This window comes from Poecilia reticulata, linkage group LG15 (genome assembly GCF_000633615.1).
Source record: "Poecilia reticulata strain Guanapo linkage group LG15, Guppy_female_1.0+MT, whole genome shotgun sequence".
Taxonomy (NCBI): domain Eukaryota; kingdom Metazoa; phylum Chordata; class Actinopteri; order Cyprinodontiformes; family Poeciliidae; genus Poecilia; species Poecilia reticulata.
Genome location: NC_024345.1, coordinates 16,709,190 through 16,731,892, shown reverse-complemented (window position 1 = coordinate 16,731,892; position 22,703 = coordinate 16,709,190). Strand labels below are relative to the sequence as shown.

The window sequence follows — 22,703 nt, the reverse complement described above, 5'->3', positions numbered from 1 at the left end:
TCACTTAAAATTCCCTCAAAAAAAAAAAAGATTGATTTCAATGTCACCAAATGTGGGGAAATAATCAAGGGGTGTGAATAATTCTGCAAGGTCCTTTTTTCTGAGTTTGTTCTTTCCATCTTATCGGTAGAGAGTTTCTAACAAGTACAATTTTGAGTTGTTTTATTTGTTCTCGTGAATTTGCCGGATTTGACATTTATTTTCATGGTTTGCAAAACAAGCAAACCAACGAAAAGCAAATCAACAATGTTTGAAATCAATTTGGATCGCCTCATGTTATTTTTACAAGTAAATGCCACTTCTATTATGTAGAAAACCTCAATGTACACCAATTTGTCAAGTTGTTTTTGTGAACTCATATCAGCATGAATACATTTGCAATTTTATTGATTTGATGCTCACAATGTAGACAGCATGGCTCGAGGGCTCCACATGGAGTAGAGCCGTTGCCTCACATGCCTTCAAGTTTAGAGTTTGTGTTTTGTTTATAGGTAGAAGAGGTTTTCTCCTGTCGACCCTTTCAAACAAGTCATGCTTTTACAATCTTTTCCTACCTGCACTATCATGACCCCCAGCATTTAGCATGCTGAGTGAGGACTGTAGATGTACCTTTTTTTTTTGCATTTGTCCTGTTCATTGTACAGTGGTTGCTTGGGGTGATATCAACTCCTGGTAAGATTGGCAGCTGTCTTAAGTCATAAGAAGCAATAATTGATTGCTCTTTCTCCAAATATATATTTTTCTTCCCACAATTACAACTTCCAAGTCAAAGAGTGTTGTGGATCGTTTGACCTGGCAGTGTTCAGGAATGATGTGTTTACTGAATGAAGCAAAAGAACAACACATTTTTACATTTTTCACTAAGTTTTACCACTCAGGCTAAAATACATCTGATTCCAGTCAGCAGCCAGTTTTTCAGTTTCAGCATTTTGAATGCAGTGTTGTGAAGCACTATTTTATGTTATATGTTTTATAGTGTGGTCAATCACTTAAAACATTTAATCAGATTAATCACACTTTAGTGCTGTGATTAATCACAGCACTAATCATTATCCTAATCTTTGTAAGCTTGAAATGTAAAACATGCAGGTTTTCAAAAAAATGGTTTGGAAAATGTTCTCTTGTCTCAAACGTCTCAGTTTTCCAGATTTTCATATTCAGGGAGGTTTAAAAGAAGTCCTTTTGTTTCCAACATAATTTAGAAACGTTGACTATAAAGTGGTTGTGTTTCAGTGGAAGGACAATTTACCTTTGCAATGAGTAGAGTACATACTACAATACCCCAGACTTCCATTGTTTGCTCTAAGAAGTTTTTTGGCACTAGTGACCTTTATTTGACCGTAATCTGAAAGGAAGACATGCAGCAAAGAAATTGAGGATGGGATTTGTCGGCTGTAGTGAGGTCTATAGCCCCTGAGCACAACAGTCTGACTTTCCTTGCTCATCTTTTCACTCAGATTTTCCTTTTTCTTTAAAAGAAGAACACCATTATTATTTCCCGGGAGGGCTGGACAAACATGGAAATTCATATTAACCTTTAACTTTACTACTATATCCTAAGTTGTTGCTTACAAGACATGTTATTTATCAACAGACACAGAACCAGTTCTCTTTGGACCCCGCTGGGTTCATCAAAGTCCAATTGGACAGGTGATGCAGCGCAGGCAGACATATCGTACATCATCTGTACTTTGGGGTATTCTTATAACCAACTTTTCTGACACATTTGAAGGAAATAAAATATAATCTCTTTCAGATGTTTCTTCAGATGTTCCTTCAGCAAGATTTTGTTTTGTGGAGTTAAAACATTTTTGGTTTGAATAAAATAAAACTGTATTGATATGGTCACTCTCGCCCGGAACGTTAGCTGGAGATAAGCACCAGCAACCCTCCAGACCCCACTAAGGGACAAGGGTGCAAGAAAATGGATGGATGGATGGATGGATGGATGGATGGATGGATGGATGGATGGATGGATGGATGGATGGATGTATGGATGGATGGATGGATGGATGGATGGATGGATGGATGGATGGATGGATGGATGGATGGATGATATGGTCACAGTTTTTATTACTGTTGTAAAAATGTATTCAATTTTGAAATATAACATATGAAAGCCTAGACCTCACTTGCAGCAATGAGAGAGAAAAAAGAAGATTTTACATTTTAAAAATACAGATGTCATAAAGTCTGTCAATTAATTTGTTACATTTACAGAAAGAAATTTTATTTTAATTTCTTCATCTTTTTTTTTTAAACACCACGATTAGCTTGTCTGTGAAGAAGCGGTATGTTATTGAAGGAATTTTTACGAGTCTATAAGTGTAAAATGAAATTTGTTTTGGTCAGAAGAGAGCAGCACGGAAGTGAAAATTGGAATTACATTTTCTGAGGTATTTTCCTCAGACCTGCTTTCCCTTAGAGAGCTTAGAAGACTGCTCTAAGTGGCCCAGGCAAAAAGAGGCAGGGTGAAATCTCTCTGTGAACCTTTACTGCGGATGGCAGGGGCCGACACCTCTAACCAGGAGCAGATGTTCGGCTGGCTTTGGCTCAACCCAGTCCTTCTACTGGCAGAGAGAAAAACATAGGTTTTCTGCCAGCATGCCCTGATATCAGCACTAATAGCCTTGTTCTGCAAGCTTGGTTGGTCCAGTCCACTTCCTTCAAGCATGTACCTCCAGAAAAGATACAGGAATGCAGCTGAGCTAAAACACACAAATGTTATTGTCTCAGCACCTGAGGTATTGAGGTAGCTGGACCTTATCTTGATTGCTATATAATGATCTCACTTGCTTATCATTCGTTCATTTTTCTCATTCATTCATTGAACTTGATGAAATAAAAAAGAATATCTCATTTTGAATTTGTTGCAGGAAATGTATTTTTCTTATTATTTAATTGCTCTTTTGAATTATATCCATTATATACCACATAAATTGTAATTTTAGTATTCTTTCTATATGCTTGAAAGCCACTTTAATTTGTGTAAACAAGTTTGTTCAGACTTCTCAGAATCATAACTTGCATGAGAGTCTAAGTATGCTGGACCTTTGTTCAGTATTCTTAAGTTGTGTCCTTTCAGAGTCCTCCGAAGTAGAAAGAGAAAACCAGTATCAAACTTGTTATGAGGCCTTTATGAAAGGCTTATGAATATTTACAATTTCAGCACAACAGCATAAGAAGTGACAGGACTGTCCGCTCAGCACCATTCGCATCTCAAACAGCCTCAGAGCTGTTCTGTCCTTTGTAACAGTGAGAAAATGATTGACATGTGTGCAGCCACAGTAAGTTTAATTAGCTGCCCCTAAATTTGGAGCACACTCTAGACTCTGATCATTACTGCGCTGCAATGCAAACTTCAGTGCTACAATTTCCTCTTTGTGCCTGCGGCGGGAAGGGGGGTTGGTAGAGCACTGCAACCCAACAAAACTGATTTGTTTAGAAAGTTGCCAAGGATTTTGTTGGGTATCTTGTATATAAAAAAGTTCCTAAAAGAACCTGCCTGGCTACAAAAAAGCTTATTGTGAGTAGTATGTTACTCGGTAAGCTCTGCTGCCACATTTTCTGTGATAGAGCAACAAATAAAAAGAAAATTAGAAACTTGCCCATTGCAAGCTTAAAAATCTGAACATCTCCATATGGACTTGTAAGAAACTGAATTGTGTGTAACTATTCTAAAGTTGCTGTTATATTACAGGAGGCTGGCAGCAGTATCAACAGGCCGATGTTGATATGTGCTAACATCTAATAGATGCATCCTATTGATATAAACACATTTAACTTTCTAACATCTAAAATGAGGGAGTGGGGTTACCTGGCCAACTTTTGGCCATCCGCTGCTCTGAAGATTTTGTAAAACTTTTCAACACTTGCTAAAATATGACGAGTGTTGTTATATTGTACATAATAGAACCATTACTAACCTCACAGAGTCTCCAATAATCCCTTGTGTTACTTCTGTGGATAGCATGTTAGATAATTTTGTGAATTTTCTTGCTTTAAAAGCAAAAACATATTATAGTAAGGACATGCAAAGTCAGCAGCTTTCTTACTCCCAAGTATTGCTGGCAGCTTATGTACTGTGGCAAACCCCAACTGTATGTCTAAAATCTGAAATCTGAAATACATGTGTGGTATTTCAGATTTCTTTGTACCAAATACAATCTTTCCAACATTTTCTAAATTTCTATTCTGCATTGTTTAGATCCAGACAGATGTGGTTAAACAGAACTTGAAACCTATTTGCCCTAACATTATTAACTTTAAAAATACTTCCTAATCCTATTAATATTATGAAATAATATTTCTTATAATTACTTTTTCACTTGGGATTAATTGAAATTTTTTACATGGCATTGTGCCTCAAATGGTTACATAATGCTTGACATGTGTATGCAAAACCCAAGATAATGCAACTCATCATTTTAATAAGAAATGTTTATCATGAGTTGCTTATATTTAGACTTGAATGCTTTCCATCAAACTGCACATTTTCACTGGCAGACACAGAACTGCCAGTGTGTTCAGGTTCATGGAGGGGAGGGCTGGAGCCTATCCAAGCTCGTCGCCTAATTTACACATCATACGTATTTACATTGTGAGAGGAAGCTGGAGAACCTGATGATTGTGCACATGCATGGGATCAATATAGCAGAATGACTTAGGTTTGCAAAGTTACATTTGAATGAACTGCATGACCTCAGGAAAAATGTCCTTAGGACAGATGTGAATGAAGTAGAAATGCTTGGCCACAGACAATGAAGTTTTTGGTGAAAACCACATATTGTCACAATTCTTGGGTTTTGTGTTAGTGTTTCTAGTTGGGTTGTTTTAGTGTTACTTCCTCTTCATATTAGTGCTTTAATTTGAACTGCGTCTCTTAGTTTATTCTTGTGTTAGTCATTTTGCAGTTATCAAGAAGATAAGGCATCTGCACAAAAGCCAAGTTGCAACTGTATCACAATAGAAAGCGGAAAATCTGCAATAGAATTGCTAATAAAAAAAAGAAAATCTTCAAGGTCTTGCAATCGCCCAGTCAAATGCAGACTACTTGTATAACTTGTAGGAGGTGAGTAATACTGTATGTAATTCTGCTCAAACCATCATTCTTGTTGATTTAAGTGGACTACTATCAAAAAATAAAGTGACTTCCTACTGTTCCTGTCAAGTTTGTAAACTTTATAGAGATAAACCCAGACTATGTGAAGTTGTGGGTTGTCACTTGAAGAGTCAAAGTACAATCCAATCCAATCACATTTTTTACTATTAATAACAAAAACAAACAAACAAAAAAAAAACCCAACGCAATGAATCATTGCTTTGGAAGGTAATCTGGACACCTGTGAGGTAGTGATTTCTATAAAACACTAATCTGTCTCATTTTCTGACACCAAAAACAAAGCAAAGTGGCTAAACTTTTCCTGAAGCTGTGCATGGTGCTGCATATTTATGTTATGCATCAGGGATTTAAACGAAGGGGAGTTCATTCAAGTATAACATCTTTTTGTAATTAAATTAATTAAATAAAATCGCTTGCCAGAAGATTTAATCCAGGTAAAAAAAAAAAAAGCACTGGTCACATTCATGTGAAATAAAAGTTTCAGGCATTTTGTTGCAATAACACCAACAACTACATCCTTGTGAAACACTATGGTGATGATAGTCAATATGTGGGGATCTACTAAATCCTCTCCCTGTTTTAAAAGTAGAACCAAATACATATGGTATTTTTCCTAAGATAGCTTTATGGAAAAGAACACACAATATGGTGTGCATGACAGCAAAATGGCTCTATGGCAACTGAGATTTCTCTATAAAGCCCCAATGTATACGAAGTCAATATGCACATTAATAATGGGTTAATAATCTATTCATGTATCTCAAAAAGTGCCCTTGTGAATGAAAAGTACCATTCTTATTTTAGTGTTTTTTGTGTACAAACTCTTTAGCTGGAATAAATCTGTGATTGCAGTCCAGGCATGTAAATCGATACAAGAAGGTTTGATTTCATGATGGAAGTGACAAAACAGAAACCGTGGACTGGAATTTGTGTTTACATTGTTATGTTATAGAGCAGTATGTCATTGACGACTCTCAGTTATTTAATACAAATTATTATACAGTATTTTTCGTTTGTTTTGCTTCTTCTCTCATTTCGGGGAGTGATCGTCATGCTTGTTTAAAATAAACGTTAATATTCAGACATTTCTACTTGAATTAAAAGTTAGGAACTCGCTTTGTTTCACTATGTTGCTCATAACCACTTCACAACGGGAAACTATGAAGAGCTATATATTAAATAATTCCAAATATTTCAGAAAATTTTATTTCAGAAAATATTGATTGTATTTTCAACTACAGCACCTTTGTGAATGACAGAGTTGCTGCATTGAAACACATTTCTTTTAACTCAGAAAGTTAACACAGTGCCTTGAAAAAACAAAAACATCTTTATGCTCATGAATATGACCTTTTTCATTACAAAAAAAAATCAAAATGTGTTTTGAGAGGAAGACGGGCAGAATATTCTGTGCAGCATAATTAGGAAGCAGCTTCTTGTCATTTACCTCTGAGGCACATTCATGTTCTCTTTTCATGTGAACGTCAGAGATCACAGAAAGCCAGCAGCAATGTCTTTAGATCAGGCAAAACGTTCTTGCTGAACAGTTGAACGAGGTGAGACATGTTTTCTCAATTAACAGTTTTTTTTGTTGATGGTGTTACTTTTTTTTTTTGCTGAAAAGAATATCAGCATTTTCAATTGTTTCGAACATAATTCCTAACTTTAGATTTGAGGCTGTGCAAGTGTGTAGGGAGTTTGCACATTATTTTGAAGAAAGATTGACTTTTGAAGGAAAAACACAAAGTTTTGTGTTTTTTTTTATTACTATTTAGTTATAGGAGATAACCAAGAGATAATGTTGTGAGAGGCTTAAACAGCCCTTTTTGTTTAAAATGTTTTCTAAAAAGAAGCCTGACAATGTTACCTGTGCTCTGAGCTATTTGGGAAGCCTAGCACTTGTGAATTTACCAAACCATAACTATTTACAGGGTTTTTTTATAAAAACCCTGTAAATAGTTTTACACAACAGGTGTTGGTTGGCTCAGCGGGTTAAAAAACTGCTAGCTCTGCTCAGCATAAACAAAGGAAAAAAAAAATGTTAAACTTACTTTGTTTCCATTTTATCAGGGAAATATTTGTTCTTTCTTTGCTCTTTTTTTCCCCCACTGTTGCACATTCCTCACTCTTTCCACTCCTCTATTTCTTCAAAACTGTTTGAATCTCACTTAGTTCAGCCAAGCTCTTGTTTTCTCATCTGAAGGGTTGAGAGCTGCGCAGTGAATCTGCAGCTCAGCAGGACACCATCGAGTGATAGATGGCCCCTGACAAGGTCCAACACAATCCAACCAACCATATGCTCCAGGAAGAAAAAAAAACAACAAAACATTACATGGAATTAAAGAGGATTCATAAGTGGTGAGGATAGAAACATGCCAAACTGTTATGCAAGCAACATTTTCGGGGGTTTACAGAAGTAAACCTCAGAAAATGTTCAAGAGTTTACATCTGATCTTCGGTGGGTCAAAATACCGCACAGTTTATTGTGACCACTTTTGGAATTTTTGCAATGGCTGGCATTTTTTTACATAAATGACTTTTATACATGGGAAGAAATTACTTAGCTCCTAATATCTGAGTTGATTTTTTTATACATAAATGTGTTAAACTACGTCAAAAAAAAGAAAAAGCTTCCCACCCTCCGCAAGGAGAGTAAGGTATATAAGGTCATTGCTTGGGGAACTGATTTTCCATCATCCAACAAAATGCTGAATTAAAGGAAAACAAGTGGTCCAAAAAGGTCCACAAGCAACAAGGACAAACAGAGTTTATTAGTATTAACAAGACATGGATTGACTGTGCTTACTGAAGTCAGTAAGCACAGTCATGTTTAGAATAAGGACTACAATAGTCACGCTCCTCCTCCACCAAGTGTTGCAAACATATGTTGTACAGTATGTAGAGCTACAAGCCTACATTTCTGCAAGAAAGAAATTTAGTGGCCTTCTGTAATATCCACACTTTTGGAGAAACTGAATTTTGGATTTTCATTAGCTGCAACTCATAATCATCAAAATTTATGGAATGAAAAGTTGAAAATATAGAAAAGTTTGTCTGATTAATCTGTAAACTTTTCCATTTGAATTAATTAAATAATGTAACAATATTTTAAGTCACTGTGATACATCATGAAAAGATAAATGTCTCGTATAAGAAAAAATTATGTCCTAGAGTAAAGATCTGCAATTTACCTCTGGGACAATAGGTCAGCTAATGCTTTTAAATATAGTAGTAATAATACATGCAGGTTTTAACAGTATCTCCTCAATAATTGTATTGAGTTTACACAACACAGTGACACAAAATGTATCAGCAGCATGTATCTTTCAACATATTTATCTGTCATTAGTTTGTCATTGCATAATATATCAACACCTTCTATAAGAAAAAGTATTTATTTTATCCCCTCTTTGCAAAAGTTTGATGTTTTCATTTATTTGAAAATCTTAAGTAATGTTGTGTTTTCAATAATGACAACATATTTCTTTAGTAAATATTTATCAAAACTTATCATCTTTTTTCTAAACATCATGTAACATTCACAGCTCCTTCTAAGCCTTCCTTAGCTCGACTGATGGCAAAAAAGGCGTTTTGGATTCTAAAGGTTACTGACCCCCTTTTCTAGAGGGTCAACAGAAAATTGCAAATCTGCTTCAATTTTGATTTGCCATGCCTGATCAGTTCTCAAATACCCCTTTTTTTATCTCACTGTGAAATGGAGACGCTTTCCCAGAGGACACACATGTACACTAACGTGCACATGCAAAAGTGCTCCAAACATTTGTGCCATACTAATGAGTGTGTTAAATTCCAGTGCAAGTTGTTGAGAGAAGAAACATTAGTGTAACATTCTTAAACACCAGGTCAAATCACTTCTCCAAACAGTGGTTACAGCTTCCTAGCCTCATGCTAGCTCTCCTTGTAGAACAAATTTTCACACCATAAATACACAAAAAGAGACCTGACACACAGACACACGCACCCACCCACGCAAACATGTTTGATAGTCATAAATAATGGATGGGAACCTGTGAGTCAAATTAAATGAAATAAAATGTGTTTAACTGGTAATGTGAGGCATGTTTTCCCCTCAGAATAACAACTTCCTCTGGACTTGTACCGAGATTACATACACGTACACTGTGTGTATATATGTACACACATTTCTATTTTTTTTTTTAAGAGGCACCGGCATTCCAGCTCCAAATCTGTCCCATTGGTGCAAGCTGCCTCAAAACAGTCAGGAACATAGTGTCATGATTTGAAATCTGACACAAAACGTATGCTTTCTGGAGTTCCCAGGGAAAATGTGGAGGTTCAATGTCATGCCAAACAATCTTAGAAGAGGAAGGGCTGCTTTCAAACATTTCCCATGCGTCAGGCTATTAAAATGACATTCGTTTGCAGGTTGCTGGCACTTGTCTCGGGCATATTGCAAACACATGGAATTACATGATATGTCCATCCATGATTTAAACACTAGGTATTCTTTGATGCAAAGAAAAACAGACACTTCTGGATCTGTGAAGGCCATGTGGAAAGAGTGAGGAAAAAAAGGAAAACAGGCGATACAGCAATCAAGAGTTTGTCACGCTGAGATTACGTCACTGCTGATAATTGTATCCTGACAGCTACGGAAAGGAGGAAGAAATAGAATGCTAGAAATTTATCCAAACAAACATAAAACAGAAGGTCATGTAATTTTATATGTAGTCATGTTCTGAAAGAGCCCTTTTGTCTGAAGATACTACTTGGCGTTGCACTGAAAAAGGCCTCCATGTGTGAAACTCTAGTATTGCACTGCAGGGCTTCATTCTGGAGCCAAACTTTGTCACTGTGTACATGAATGTAAGTAATCTAATCAGCCAAGTTATTTAAAGCATGGTTGCTATTACAGATACACCTAAAACTAATGTGACTTTTAACACAACTCTGCAATTAAGCTGCACATAGGGGGTGCCATAGATGTTTTTAATAAACCGAGTCAGAAATATGTGACACATACAGGGTGTTTTCACACATAAGGTGTATTTCCGTTCCATTAACCTTTTCCAGGAATCATGGTATGTTGTTTTTTTTTCGTTTCTTTTTTTTCTTCATTTGCTCAGCACTTAACAAGGAAAACATCAATCACTAAGGCAGAAATGTACTTCCAAAAAATATCCACGGTTGACTGTATGTACCCTATCATTCACCAGGAACATTAAAATAGACATTTGTGTAGTGGGAGCAGTCAGATTTACTTATTTTCTAGGCTTGCAATTCAGTTTCATCAGTTTAAACTCATTTACAGCTCATATTTGCTGTTGCCTGCAGCGGTAGTAGAGTTTAATTAAGTAATGTCCATTTACAATTGCAGTGAGAAAGGAAGTAAATAATTGATTCAAAAATAATTAATTGGGGTATTAAGTTGTTTATGCTCTGAGGCACAAATAAAAACAGACACAGCCCCTGAGAATCATTGACAGATTTTCAAGTAACAAGAAGATGCTGCTGCTGAATGTGTGTGGTAAATCCTTCTTTGGGTCATGTCTGTCAGGCTTTTGTTAAATACCTTTTAAAATGACAAACTTTCTTTGAAGTGATTATAATTCAGTTTAATGTTGTAAACACATAGAAGTTTAATCCCAACTTCTCCTCACTTCCTGCTTTTCCTCTGTGAGAGAACACAGACGTTTGCAATAATGAAATTCATTTAAAATTTACTACAGTTGCAGCTTTGCACAGACTTACGGTGACTTTCTTTCCATTCTAAATTATGGTCCCTGTATTATAATGAAGGATTAAAGTTTACTGCTAAAGTTAGCAAAATCTCAACTTAATCAAATTCATATCAAAACAGAGAAAGGAAAGCTAATGTTAGTCTAGCAAAATGGCAAACTCATTCCTATGCAAGTTTTTGTAATTATATATACGTATTTGGGTCAAGCAGTTTTTACTTTAGAGTTGTAGCTCCCAAAGTTGGGTTAGAGAACCCACTTAGGGCCACAAATGTGTACATCTTCCATCTCGAGATTCACTTTAGAAATTAACCTAAATACTAAAGCAAAATGACAATGGAAAGGACATGCATTTGATAAATAATTGTAAAATATAATAAATAAAATGATAATCAAATCTTGAAAATAAGTAAAAAGAAAATGTTGGCCTGTATGCTGACCGTTGATGCCAATTGTGTTCTTATTGGACCACTTTTCAGTGAAAGTACCTACATGCTCAATCAAGAGTCGTGGTCCTAAGTGTCTTGCATTTTATTTTGTGGGTCAGAAGCTTGAAAGCTTGGGAACCACAGCTTTAGGGGAATCATTGTAGGAACATTAGAGCTGCTCTGTGAAATAATGTTACCCCTTTGCTGGTTACCATCTCGCTGTCTGGAACATCTGATTTTGATCATTCTATTTATTTGATAATGCTCCAAAGATTAATGTTTCTGTATAACAACAATGCATTTGTGACACGCCTCAGTTGCTAGCTAAACAGCACAGCAGAACTCCAGCTTATCTTCTTCAAATAGTAAACAAAGGGGATTGCAGTGAAAACCTACGCACAATCTTTTAATGTTCCTCATGCCATGGTCTGTCAATATTCCACATTAGGAGCTCAAAACCAACAATGTTCTTATAGATAACAAGAAATCAGAGAAGATCATTCTCATTTGTCTGCTAACACATAGAAAGAGATTTTGTGTGCCATTATGGTGTAAAACTTGGGAGAAAGTTGCTTAAATATGTGTTAAGCAATAACCTGGAGATACAACAGGCGCTACGGAAGCTGCAAGCAAAAAAAAACCTCAATCTGTAAAAATTCTCACCTTGTGTTTGCATAATCACAAAGTCATTTTTAAATAGAGAAAGACGCCAAAGAACCATTTCAGACCTTAAAAAGAGATTCTAACAGACTACTAGAAAAGGGAGAAAGGAGTCACATAGCAGAACTAATAGGAAAGACAGAGCTTGTTTCTCTTAGCCGAAAGAAAATATGTTTCGTTTTGAAGTGAGTACAAACAGAAAGCTGTAACTAGAAGCAATCTGTGGACGGCTGTGCCAGTTTGTTTGATGAAAACATTTTCAAGCCCTTCACAGATGTTTAGTGAATTCACTCCAATGTGGATGCTTCTAATGTTTGTCTTTCCAGATTTTCCACCTTCTTCTTTCCTGTATATTCTTTCTGGTGCCTGGTACTTTCTGTCAGGGAAAGAACTTCACTCCAATGCTCTTTGTTGCGACTTTACAGAAGGAATTGCTTTTTCTGATATATTTTTGCTTCAAACGTATTAATCTCATTGTTGTAGAAAAGCATAAGTAAGATCCTTATGTACCAAACAAACAATATTTGAATGTGTATGAACAGTGTCATGTATCGGACAAGTATATTAAGGTTTTAAGAAGTTATGGTTTTAAAAAAAACACAGAAGTTTTACAACACAGTTTCTTAAATTAGATGCCAAAGAAAGAGTGACAGCAGTTTTCATCTCCCTGTATTGAGCTATGAGTAGCACTGCCCGTCAGCTGACTGAAAGAAGGCCACTACACATTTTCTTAGCAAATAAGAACGACGACAATTCTGCTGTTTGGAAATATTTATACTTGCAAAAACATGTATGTCACTGTGTGGAAACGATCTCCCTGTCACTCCTGTTTTCTTAGCACCAACGCAAAATGGGGACCAGAGAGGATGGTTCAGATCAGTCCCCGTTTGTTTCTTGTGTGCTTCTGGGCCAATAACGTGAAAACTCCCACCTTGGCCAGCTTGTTGGCTGGTGCACCACACCTCTCTTTCCTCAGGCACAAAGTCCTTAGAGTCAGATTCAGGGATTGCTTGAGATACAGCCAGCAACAGTTGATCTCTCTCAGCACAGCTATTTGGTATTTCAAGCCAAGACTATCAACAACAGGAACAACTGTTCAGACTAATTTCCACAGCATCAGAATACAAAATATAGGTAGTCTCTCTTCAGGATGGCAGGAATATGGGAAAGGCAGAACTGGTACAAATAACACTATGGAATGACTGATCAGGATATCCCACAAGTGGCACACCGGTCTTATGTCAAGCTGCAGTATAACCACGACGTGCAAAAATCTTGATAAAATCTTGACATAAAAACCACGCTTGGTTTATAAATATGTTCTTCTCACAAGTTCTCCTCAAGTGGTTTATAGTTTTAGTTTCACCTGGTTCAAATTATGTGAAAAAAATTGCCTATTAAATAGCTTTTGGTATCCAATTATCAATCGGTTAATCCAAAAACTAATCAACAGATTATGCCTACGCTGTAATTGATGTTAAGTCAAACACAAAGGGCTGAGCTTTTCACATATTGAGAGCATTTTTGCAGATGCATCCTTTACTATAAAGGAGCAAGTGTACACTAAAGTATTTTAAGCAACATTATATTTATTTTCATAATATATCAAGAAATTTGATTATTTGTTTATTTTTATTATTTACTGTACTTCTAATATTTCCATTATAAATATGGAAATAGAATGTGTACATTTTTTTTATGATTAATTGTCAAAATAATCGATAAAGAAAATACTATTGATTGATAGCTAAAATGATCCTTAGTTGCAGCCCTGGTTTATTTTAACTAAATGCTTCATTGATCAAAACCCAAATAAAAGTAAAATAAAAAATAACACTACTGACGCTAATTTTATCCTGTGAACAGGTTACTGGGGGATGTGGAAAATACTTTGGAAATGTCCAAAAGACCATTGAATCTTTCCTCTGGAAAGAAATGGTATCCAGAGGTTAGATGTGCAAAGACTCCAAAGATACAAAGGATATAAGTGCTGCACCTCTGTGTCATTTCAAGCAGAGAGGGCTCAGGTATTGGTGTCTAATTTAGTCTTAGCTGGGTTTACAAGATGTAAACTTCCCTGTCACATGATACTGCTCATATGAGATCAGCCTAAAGAATAGAGAGGGAAGAGAGGCTAAAGGACGTCAGGCTTAAGGCAACATATTTAGTGCCAAATTTTACTTTCATTTTGAGAAACCTATTTTCAAAATAACCAAAGAGCAACCTGGTGACATGGTTACCTTTGTAAAATACTATTTATTAAAAGTGACACGTTTCTCTGTAATAGTTAGCCACTGATAACATTCATCTATGATCTTGGAATTGAAAACTCCCTTACTCTCATATGCACAACATCCATTTTAAGCTGTGAAATCAGAGGTCGGGGAAGGAAGGCTTTTGGGTTTTGTTATATTTAAAGAAAACTTCTTTTGATCATTTGCTCTACAAATATTTACACAGATAAGAACAAAATTATAATTTAAAGCACTATCCAAGCAAATAAATGAATAAATTAATTAATTAAATGGGTGCCTTAGCATCTAACTTCATAAGCAAAACAAATTTGAGGTGGAAAACCAAACAAGATTTCTCAAAGACCAGTTTTTATCATTTTTGTAATGTAGTCATGTAATAACAAAATGTGTGAGTGTGTTTCCACATGTAAATTAAGCATTTCTCATTTTAACTTTTACGTCTGTCTCCCATTCATCCTGTAGGATTTGAAAATCTGTGATAAGGACAGGAAGTTAATCTTTAATGAGAATATTCACCTTTCTGGCAGGTCTCTTTGCTCTCTTATTGATATGTTGCATGCTCAGGCTGTCTGGGATGAAATGTTCTTTACAGATTTATCCACTTTATTTTAATCGCATTTTGGTCTGCACAGTATTCTCATTGTTAATTTGGAGATCTGTTCATGATCATTTCGCAGTTAAGAAAGTTTTAGGAGTAACAAACTGAGTTTAATCTTCTGGATATCAGGGAAACATTTTTCAGCGTTCTGGCTAAAACACAACCTCAGGACGCTTGTTTTAGAGCTACAGTACACAGATGAGCCAGAGACCTTGATGAAATTCAGGAGATTTATTTTCCTTCAGAGCTTTTCATTGTTCATTGAAGCCAAAAGGAATTGTTTTACCCTCATCAGTCTGACAGAGTTGTTTCCAGATTGTGTTGGGTTTCTAGTTTGATTTAAGACTTAAAAACCTCAGAATTTTGTGATGAATATGCTGGATAGGTTTTCCTAGGTCGACTTTGTTTAATTACCTTATATGTGCTCTGTCATTTGTAGAACAAGCACAACAGTAGTCCAGAGTAAGCTAATTTAGGATCCAGCAGTTTTCCAATGAATCTGTGCAAAAAAGATTTTCCATTTTTAAAAATATTGTTTTAAAAATTGTAAACAACCAATTTAGTTGAAGCAATTTCTTTTATTTCATTATAAACCCAAGAAACAGTTTTACACTTTGCTAGTCATGCAAAGCCTCATGTTGCAGTTATTTATCAATTATTGCAACTTTCTGTCTGCCAGAGAGAAACATAATGGCAGAGAGAAATTTAAAGAGCTACTATATTTTCAAAACATTTGAATTAAGATATGAAAGTTGAGTATTTTCCTATGTGCTTTCTGCATACAACCCGTATTTTCATATTATTTCATATTTCGCATCTCCTCCTTTGAAATGTTTTTGTTCCACTTCCTTAATAACTTAATCTAGGATAGGGTTACAATGAGAAACTTAAAAAAAAATCTTCTCTGTTATTTTTCTCTTTATTAGTGACGTCTTTGTGTATGGTGAAAGTTTACATAACATATCAACTTTTCCCTTTTCTGAAAGAAAGGCAGTTTTTTCCAGACTGAATTTTGTGCACAAATCTTAAAGACCGTAGGTTTATTCTATAACTTGCACAGTAATGCGTCATTACCCTCATCTTTGTCATTTTAAAATAAACTGCACACAACTTCTGTTTATACCCTGAACCTACAGTATATCAACCACAATGATCTTAAGATCTCAAACTGAATCTTAGACCTAATTCTTAACACTGAGTTACACTCTAAATCTAAACAGTAGTGATAGGAAAGAAATAAGTACACGTTTGGTTGTTCTGACAAAAATAACAGATGGAAGATAAGTAATGCAGAATCAATTGAAAATAAAAAATAAAAAATGAAGGAACTACGGTAATTCAAAGGAGGGATGTGTTTAAGCAGAAAGACGTAAAAAGATGCTGACCATGACCTTATCTGAGGTTAAGGTAATTTTGAACTAAATTCCCCTGCTGAATGTGTGTGTGCACATTGACTCATAGTGGCCCCATTACTGATGACTCTAACAAGCTGAGGTCAGAGGTCAGACAGTGGTGAGTGAAAAAGGATGGAGCAAGACTGTTAAAGGTCCTGTAAGCACCACCTGCCTTCATGCATACACATACACACACGCACACACATATGCACTTAAAATCTTGACTAATTGATACCAGACCATTTTCAAAAACATCCCTAGTGCCTCCGGACCCCTGCTTCTTCCTGAACCAAAGAGATGACAAGCCCTCACGCAGATTCCAGTTTACGTAACATGCTTTCAATTCAACTCGGAATAATGGTGAGGTGATTACTCAAGCATGTGCACACTTTTAATACTTTTTCAGTGTCATTGCCGCCTCTTCTGCTGACCGAATTCCCTTTAACACAATATATGTTACATTCCACCAGAGACATTTTGCACCATGAAAGGAAAACAGCAGCTGCACCATTACAGACATCATTCAATTTGTTCTCCATTCCTCTGACTAGCGTTTCCCAGCAATGCTGAACTTAAAAAGCAAGGAAATTTCAAAACCACAAATGAAATCTTCACTTTGGTAAATAGAATCATTTTGGCTTTGCCTTATTTTCCCCGGGTACACCAAGCAGCCTTACCAAAGCCATGGCAGCGACTCAAAAGCAACATGACGCACATTTTGATCTCTCATCATCACCCCATACCTCCTAATTTGAACCATCAATGCAAGTGTTCAGCATTAGGAATACAAAATCCTCCATCGGGTCTTAATACATCAGTAATATATGGCAAAAAAACGTCAAAGCACATGGAGAAAATAATATTTAGCTAGGATTCATTTCGGCCATAATTTATACTGCAACAATATTTCCAAATTATATTTCATCCGTCAAGCCCCCCCCCAACTCTCCTCGCCCAAAACGAGTAAAGACAGTTTTATTACTTGCTTTTCATTCTTAGGCTTTAAACTAATTACTGAACCCATAACGAGTTTCAAAGAAGTATGCATGTTTTAATAATCCACAAATTATTTATGTTTTTGTTCTTTAGTATCACTGAGACAACTTGGTTTCGTGCACCCAGCTGTTCGGTAAAGAAAGCATAAGCACATGGGAAATATGGACATGTTTAGTTAAGTTATTGATATTCAGAGAATGACAAAGTGAGAGCAACATAAAGATAAGCAACTATATGCTCCTTTTTGTTCCTTTTTGAACTGAATAAGTTCTTATTTTATGTTTCATTATTATTCTTATTTCTTTTATAGGACATTTTTGCAGCTAACATTTGTTGTTTACATGTTCAAAATAAAAATTTCTTAGAAAATAACGTTTCATCAAAACTGAAGCCAGCAACAAACGTTTCCTGCAGCATACAGTAAAGTCCATAGGTATTCATACCTCTGGCTGATTTAGGTTTAAAGTATCTCTTTTAGTTTTACCAGTATGTTTCTTCTTACTGGAAGTCAATGCAACACCTTGGATTGGAGAAGCCAGAGTCTCGACTTGAATGCAAGTCTGTGGAAGGAGCTAAAGATTATGGTTATGACTAGGAGGTCTTTCAATCACAAAGATGTGGAACTCATCACCAAATATAAATTTTTAAAATACCAGTGAAAGCGTGCAGAGAGAGAGTCAAGTTCTATGTAATGTCAATACAGTGACAATATGTCTATCAAAATAAACAGGGAAGATACGTATGAAAAAGATGATACTCCCTAGCGTTTTTACAAGCAAATTAAAAAAAAAAATCACAGATAAATTGCAATGATTTTTTTTGTTATAGATATTCTTTATTTAAGAAATTAGAAATATTTGAGGTCAAGAGGGCATTATGCTAAAAGGGAATATTAGCAAGAACTTGTCTATCGGCTTGTCTGATAAACTGAAATGATGCTTTTGAGTGAACAGACAATTGTTAAACTACTTCAGACATGAAGTTGTGTATTATTATTCTGCTATCTTGCAGAGTAAGCAGATTATCGGCTACAGTGGCAGCAGTTTAAGGAAACTTCAAATGCTGGTAACAAGGTAAAAGGAGAAACTATAACTTAAAAAAAAATGCTGTAGGTTTTTTGATTGCAGTTTTGAAAGGTTATTCCTATTCATGCATAAAATCATAATTTGTTTCATTCCTTTAAAAAAGTGCATCAGAGTATATTCTATTAGGTCAAGCATTTAGAGACTAAGAATGCTAGGAGTTTTTCATGACTATCCAAAGTTAAGAAACTGTCCAAAGTGTAAATAAAACATGGATGTTTTTTGGTTTTTTTTGTCAATACTTCTATGTTCAACACAAAGTTGTTGTCAGCCAGATCTATTTGACGTTGTAACGTGATTTTTCTTTTTCAGTTTTTATTTTTGTGTTAATTTTAATAGCTTTAGTTGTCTGTAACTTTAGGGCCACATGTGGTTTTTTCAGGCACTCTGGGGTGGCTCTTTAAAATGTCCAGCTAAAAAAATGTCAAAGAATGTAGTACTATTTTAGTGATTCAGTTATGCAATATGTGCAAAGGGTTTCCACAACAGAATGTCAAAAATGGTACAAGGAATATAATAGTTGTTCACTCCAGAGTCTGCAATATTTATAAACTGATAAGTGAGCTTTTTTGAAAGCTTTTGCAGCTCTATGCAAATATTATTTAGCAAGAATAAGGACAAAAACTGATAACCTGCACTAAAGAAACTAACCGGACCAACTGCCATGACTTTAAAGAAGACCACATGTACATTGTCACTGCTAGCGCAATGTCTCTTGATAAAAATATTTAATTTGCAAAAAGTATAAAACAACTGAAATTACTGGGAACAATAAGTCTCAAGGTAGGTTGTGACAGAATTAAAGACCAGAATATCAAAGTTCGCGTCAACAGATTATCCATCCATCCATCCATTTTCTTGCACCCTTTTTCCCTCAGTGGGGTCGGGAGGGGTGTCAACAGATTAGTAACACTAAAAAATAAATGCACTACAGTTTGACTCCTGAGCTAAACTTGTGAAAAGACTTCTCTTTAAAGCAGGTCTGAATTCTTACTGTATTTGCCTACTTTGATGAATACTACCTGGCCATGTTTTCTTTGGTGCACTTGAGACTATTTAAAAACACACATCTGATCTATGTTGCTAATATCTCCCATTACAATTTTTGCAGCAACACACAGAAGGTCATTTTGCCCCAGAACAGCAGAACCATCATAGAGCATGACAAATACAGTGCAGGCGAACTGATGCGAGGCCACCGGTTCTGCGCTTGTACTGACCAAAAATGTGTCTTACAACTTGGTTCACTTGAGGTTGGGTTAGAAGGTTTGTTTTCTGTAATTCATCAATTCCTTTTTAAAACACATGGCCAAATATTTCATATGGCGCTGGATCCGTGGCAAAGTGGGGTTTTGCAGAAAGGATTTTGGCTTGAATACAGAACTAAATTAATGTATTCTCTAACACACAGTTGCCAGTCATTTCCAAAGTTCAAAATTATTTTTCTACGGCTCTTTGGCTTTAGGGACTCAATCTGAGGGTGGGTTTCTGTTTTGAAATAAAAATCCTGCCTAAACAAAACAAAACAAAACAAAAAAATAATCTCCCACCCATGACTTTTCAAGATGGTAGGGAGGATAAGAAGCGAGAGTGCAACAGAGAAGACAACTTTAGCATACCAGTCTAATTTTTATTCAGCTGCATAGTATTAAATACTTATCAATCAGTGAAAGGTCCACATAGCCTACACAAAAACTGCCTAAAAGTATAAAGAGTACAAATAAATACTTATAACTATAAATCATTTTCTATAGTTCCCTGCTGGAATGTGTCTAAATCACATTAAATGGTATGCAGCCCACCCAAAATCAGGGCTCCCACAATTTCTTCAGCAGACTGCGTTAAGTGTTACAAGTGACTATGTCAATGCACTGTATACAAGCCTCTGCTACAGCACCTCAACCGTCCCCACATTCCTGTTTCAGAAATTGCATTTGTCATTCTAAAAGCTGAAGGTTTACTCTTGCATACCTTAGACAGCATGTGAGTGCTAAAGAATCCAGGAGATGTTGGCATAAGAGTAGGTGTCCAAAACGCAGGGGAGTTTGTGTGTTTGATCTCCTACCTGTTATTGTAATGTTGCTGTAGATGTTGGACAGCTGCTCTTTCAGTAGGACGAGCTGAGTGGTGGCAGCCTTCTCTCTCTGCAGCTCCAGCATGATGTCAGGATGGTGGGCAAGTTTGCAGCCTTTCTGTTTGTCCAGTGCAATGTCACTGCGAACTATATCTGCCACACACACACACGCAAAAACATAATTAAGACTTATGTGTTCTTTTTCTGTTGAGTTTTTGTTTTTGTTAAAAATTAAATGTTAGCATTGTGTAAAAATTTACTTAGTTAGCTTAATTCCTTTGTAAACGTATCGTTTGGCGATACTGTTCAAGAGTTACAAATGCTGTAGAATAGCGATTCCCAAATATTTCTGCTTCTGACCCACAGAAACTCATGATCCAAACTTTTGCTCGTTCAAGGATACAAACGTTGCTAATAAAGCTGCACCCCTATGTGGGAAGTTGATATTCAAATCTTGAACTGTTATAAACACCACCTTACAACAATTTTACTGTATTCAGTAAACCAGAGGAATTTACAAATTTATGTACCCAGTGACCAAATAAACTAATAAGTCAAAAACACCACAGGTCACTTTTACTGCAATTTAAAGCAATAAAACTCTAAGGAAGCACATCTCCAGCAGAGCTTTAATTGTATTATTGCTGTTGATATAATTATATTTTTAAAGGGCAGCTATAATGGATTTTAGCAATATTTCCAAATTCAAAATGAGAAGCAAAACACAAAAATCTTAAATAACCATGGCACATTTTATATTTATTTATCATTTTTGTCACAAAATAAATCAATAACAGGATATTCACGATATTTTTAAGTCCCTTTGTTGTGTTTCATAACCCAGAGCTAAGTCCCGACCGTAGCTTTGGAAACTAGCTCCAAAATATCCAATGTAATTTTCAAAACGAATAGGCGCTGTTTTAAAACTTATAATAGGTCGCCCGCACAATGTAGGTATTTTATTTTCTTACATAAAATTAGAATTATGCTTGGCTCACAGGGGCTCGTTCAAGGACTGTTGCACTAGCATTAATTTAATCAAGGAGTGAGCGTGAATGGGAATAAATCCATCCATCACCGTCTAGTTTTTTTTCCTTCTCTTTTCCTCTTTTACATTCGTTTGAAGTGACGTGTCTCAGCTAAACTGGCACCTACTTATATGAAACTATATTTACTATAAATGCCAGGTCAGCCATCAGTGAGGGTAAAGTAAATATTATGCCGTTTGTTCTTAGATGTATTTTTGCCAGAACAAAATCTGAGACAAGACACAATAGACGGCGACGCCATTATCTTTTTTCTGACACAAACATAACGTCAGACTAAGGCGAAAAGAGAAACGCCGCGTCTAATTACCGTCCTCGTAATTCTTCAAGTAGTAGTCCGGACCAGGGCCCCTGAACTTGGCAAGATTCTTCTGGTTGTTGAACTGCAGGAAGTCGGTTCGCTTTCCGCCGAAGCGCAGAAAGGCAGGAGACAGGCCGCGCGCCAGGGTCACAAGCCGCCTGGAGCTACGGAGACACGAGAGGGAAACAAAAGGATTAAATAAAATAAAAAAGAAAGAAAGAAAGAAAAACTTACTGGAGAAGAAATTTGTCACAAGTTCCGGTAGGCAGTTTTTAATTACGGCATAATAGAGAAGCAAAAACATATCAGCATTTTTATTTATTTATTTATTTTTGTTATCATTTTCTTGTCCAACAAAACAAAGACATAGAAAATTAAACAGGCGTGGAAAAAATAAGCTTTATGACTTTGATGGCAACTTTACGTCACCGTAGGCCTTTTGTATTGTGTGCCACAAAACTTTTTAACTCTTTCTTGTAGACTAATAAGTAGACGATGACATCTTCCATATGCAATTCAAGTTACTTAGCGGAGCAGGTAAAGGATAGGAAACTTGAGGCAGGAAGGACAGAAACACGCAGAGGCCAAATCTAAGATTAGACCTAACATGTTTTATTCTTCTTTATCCTGATTTTGTTTTTAAAGCAGAGACTAACCCGCTGACTTTAATCAAATTCAGGAACAGTTTCGAGGGGGAAACGGCGGGTGCAGCAAAAGTAATAAAGTTTATTTATTTCTAGGTCACGGAATTGTAAGATATATGTATACTTACGAATCTTAAAGCACTTCTGCCTAAAGGTTTTACTCAACCTAAATCAAGCTGTAGATTTAGTTTCCACAATAGGGACAGCAGCTGTAAGCGTGACCGTGTGAAATGATAGACTAATATACGAATTATGCTGCGAATATTTGAAGCCAGCAACTCAAAATAATAAAAGAAAACGCCTTAATCATTTTTCTCACAAGGTTAAAGGGAGCAAATTTCACAAAACTCATTATAGAACAGTCTTTATAAAATGTTTATGTT

At 35.9% G+C, this 22,703-nt stretch overlaps 1 protein-coding gene across 2 annotated transcripts in view; it reads right to left on the bottom strand.

Annotated features, from left to right (window-relative positions):
• hpse2 (heparanase 2) overlaps positions 1-22,703 on the bottom strand; it is a 69,700-nt gene that overhangs the window by 46,009 nt on the left and 988 nt on the right. For both annotated transcript variants that reach the window (XM_008429643.2, XM_008429644.2), the window contains exons 2-3: positions 21,686-21,840; positions 20,321-20,482 (exon numbers count right to left, since the gene is read on the bottom strand). In XM_008429643.2, the coding sequence (XP_008427865.1) occupies positions 20,321-20,482; positions 21,686-21,840 (317 nt within the window). The remainder of the gene's footprint in view (positions 1-20,320; positions 20,483-21,685; positions 21,841-22,703) is intronic.